Below are 2,979 nucleotides of genomic sequence, written 5' to 3'. Positions count from 1 at the left end.
ACAAGGCTACACACAGGCCTGGGTGTGTCTGGGACCAGGAACTCCGGAGAGGGTTCTTGGGGTTCGTCCAGACACCTCAGTGACAGATGGCGCCGGCTGGTTCCAGTCCCCTTCAGCCCAACTGTAACCAGAGCCTAAGTGATTCATGGAGGTCAGCGTGGAGGACAGCGTGTGGCCGAGACGGGCCCGCTTCCTCCATGCGTCCTGGCGAGTGAGGGGCGGGGGGACGCCATCTGGGACAGACGCTGGCTGAGGGGTCGTCAGCTTGGCCTCTGGGCCCACTGTGCCCCTCCCCCGCTGACGGCCCTGGGCAAGTTGTATCCCCTTCGGTGATGGGAGGGGAGGTTGGATGGGAGAGCCGACAAAACGCACCCCAGCACGACAAAAGGGCCAGGCGCCCCTCTGCGCCAACCCCTCTAGCTCTGCAGTCCCCAGCCTTTGTGGCACCAGGGACGAGGGCTCCTATGAGCATCTAATGCCCGGTGGTCTGAGGCGGAGCTGAGGCGGTGATGCTGGCTCTGGGGAGCGGCTGCAAAGACAGATGAAGCTTTGCTCACAAGCCCTCCGCTCGCCTCCTGCTGTGAGGCCCGGTTCCTAACAGGCCATGGAGCGGTCCAGGGGCTTGAGGCCCCCTGCTCTGGTTTACGTCAGAGCTGAGCGGAGAGGTGACTGAGACACTGAGTGAAGAGAGACATCTGCTTGCAGCAAATAGAAACGCAGTCAAACTGACTTCTAGACCAGAACAGACAAACAAAAGATCGGCACCATGGAAAGACACTGCTGGACAAGACTTAGCGAGAAAGGCCACCTGTACAGACGCAATTCATTGCACGCTCGCGGCCACCTCAGGAAGGAGGTGTGGTTACCCTTATTTCGAAGGCGAAAAACCTAGTGCATCAGAGAGGTTAGGGGCACACAGCTGAGGTCTGAACGCGCGGGGCCTGCCTGCAGAGCCCCTGTCATCAGGATGAGCCTTGCGGATATGGTAGTGGCCTGTGATCCCCAAGGATCCAGCACGGGGGTCATGCAGCGGAGAACCGGAGCGCTGGGGACTGCACGCGTGTGTCTCTGTGTCCTGGCGTCCGACTTCTCATTATCTCAGTGGCGGTAGATGGCCAGCCCGGCCCCAGCTCCGCTCAGCCTGGTGTCCCCCTCTCCGTCAGTCTACACTCTCCATAAGTTGTCGGGCTTGATCTCCCTGGAGTTCGGGGACCACTCAGCCAGATCGGCTGTGACCTGAGGGGCACGTCCACGTGGCCCCCCAGGCTGTGGGGGGCCGGCCCTGGGCGTGAGGGGCGTGCAGGAACAAGCTCTCTGGCCTCCGAGCAAGGAGGTGAAAGGAGTCACTGGTTTCTCTTCCAGATCTGCCTCCACTCCTGCTTCCAGAACAAGATGGTGGAAAAATGTGGGTGCGCCCAGTACAGCCAGCCCCTCCCTCCGGGAGCCAGCTACTGCAACTACCAGCAGCACCCCAACTGGAGTGAGTGAGACCACCCGGCCTGTCACTCCCCGAGAGCCGGCTCGGCCCGGCCCCAGCCTGCCCCTCTGGCTTCCAGCCCAGGGAGGTGTGGGCAGTTGGCAGGGGTGTCGCTGCCTCATCCAGCTCGGCTTGGATTACGCCCTCCAACTGAGGGCCAAATGCCACAGCCCGGCCCGTGCCGAGAGCTCCGTCCGCTCCAGGAGGCAGGGGCCTTGCTAGTGCCCTCCACAGAGCAGGTCGCCAAGGCCCAGAACGGTTAAGGGACTTGCCCAGGTCTCACAGCCAGGGAGCAGTAGACCTGGGCCCAGAGCGAGGGCCGCAGCCCCGCACCCCCGCCCTAGGCCCCGCAGCTTCCTGTCCCCACGTCACAGCGCAGCGTCTGTTTCCAAAGAAGCCGTGTGTGTGTGCACGCACGTGCATGTGTGCATGTGTAAATGTGTGTATGTGTCTGCACAGGTGTGTGCATGCATGTGTGGATGTGCACATTGCGCACATGTGTGCACATGTGTGCATGTGCGCACTCACACACACACACACACACACACCTAGAACCTAGCTATAAGCTGGTCATGATTTATATTCGGTTGGTCCCCTAGAGGGACATTACCTGTTTTTTTCCTTAGCCAGCTTGTCTGGATTGTTTATTTGCAGTGACAGCCATTAAGCTAAGCCACACTTAGTGAGCCTCAATAAAATACATCTAATTCAGTAAGGTTTGGGAGCCGAGTGACCTCCTGTGATCAGAATGTCCTTCTGCTCCGTGGGGTGTCCCTGCCTCTCTCTCCAGAAGTCAGTTTTTTCAAGTGCACGTCTGGGACCAGAAGACAACAGGGTAAGGGGTGGGCCCTGCATCAAGACGTTACCCCAGGCAGCTCGCAGCCGCCGCTCCCCCTTGCCGTCCCTCCCGGAGGCTCTCCAGGGGCTCACTGTCCTCCTGGAAACCAAACCACATCCAAAATTCTCGACACAGCCCAGGGGGCCTTGGCCCCCGTCTGACTTCCACTCCGGCGACCTCTCTGCCTCTCGTCCTGTTCCGGCCGCCCTGGCCCTCTCCTGTCTCCAGCGCTTGCCACTCCCTCTGCCTGACCCTCTTCCCCCATTTCCGGCCCGTTCGGCTTTTTCTTGTCACCCCGTGTTGAGCCAACACAGCCCTCTTTCGAAGACATCTCCCCTAGTCGTTCTGTGGAGAAGGCCGCCCCCTCCTCCCGCCCCCTGCAGTCCCTCTACCCCGGTTCATGGATCGGGAAAAATATCCAAAGTTATTTTTCACTCGCTTTTTGAGCATTTGTCCACCCCGAGAGAGCGCAGGCTCCGAGAGCAGGAGTCCTCTCTGTCCCGATCGTTGCTGATTCCACAGCGCCTGGAACAGCACCAGGCACCTCGGAGGTGCTCAATAAACAGTTCAGTGAGAGACTAAGTGCCTTTTTGGCTCGCGGGGACTGCTAGTGATGCCCCCCCCCGCCACCGCCCCGGCCCCCGGGGCCCCCGCCCGGGGTCTG

General features: G+C 60.7%; 1 protein-coding gene across 1 annotated transcript in view; it reads left to right on the top strand.

Moving 5' to 3' along the window:
- Nucleotides 1-2,979, top strand: part of SCNN1G (sodium channel epithelial 1 gamma subunit) — a 33,706-nt gene that overhangs the window by 20,725 nt on the left and 10,002 nt on the right. The window contains exon 7 of the mRNA XM_006912554.3: nt 1,363-1,480. Within this exon, the coding sequence (XP_006912616.1) occupies nt 1,363-1,480 (118 nt within the window). The remainder of the gene's footprint in view (nt 1-1,362; nt 1,481-2,979) is intronic.

This window comes from Pteropus alecto, unplaced genomic scaffold (genome assembly GCF_000325575.1).
Source record: "Pteropus alecto unplaced genomic scaffold, ASM32557v1 scaffold15, whole genome shotgun sequence".
Lineage (NCBI taxonomy): Eukaryota > Metazoa > Chordata > Mammalia > Chiroptera > Pteropodidae > Pteropus > Pteropus alecto.
The sequence above is the reverse complement of the archived record's forward strand: the minus strand, read 5'-3'. Positions and strand labels throughout refer to the sequence as shown.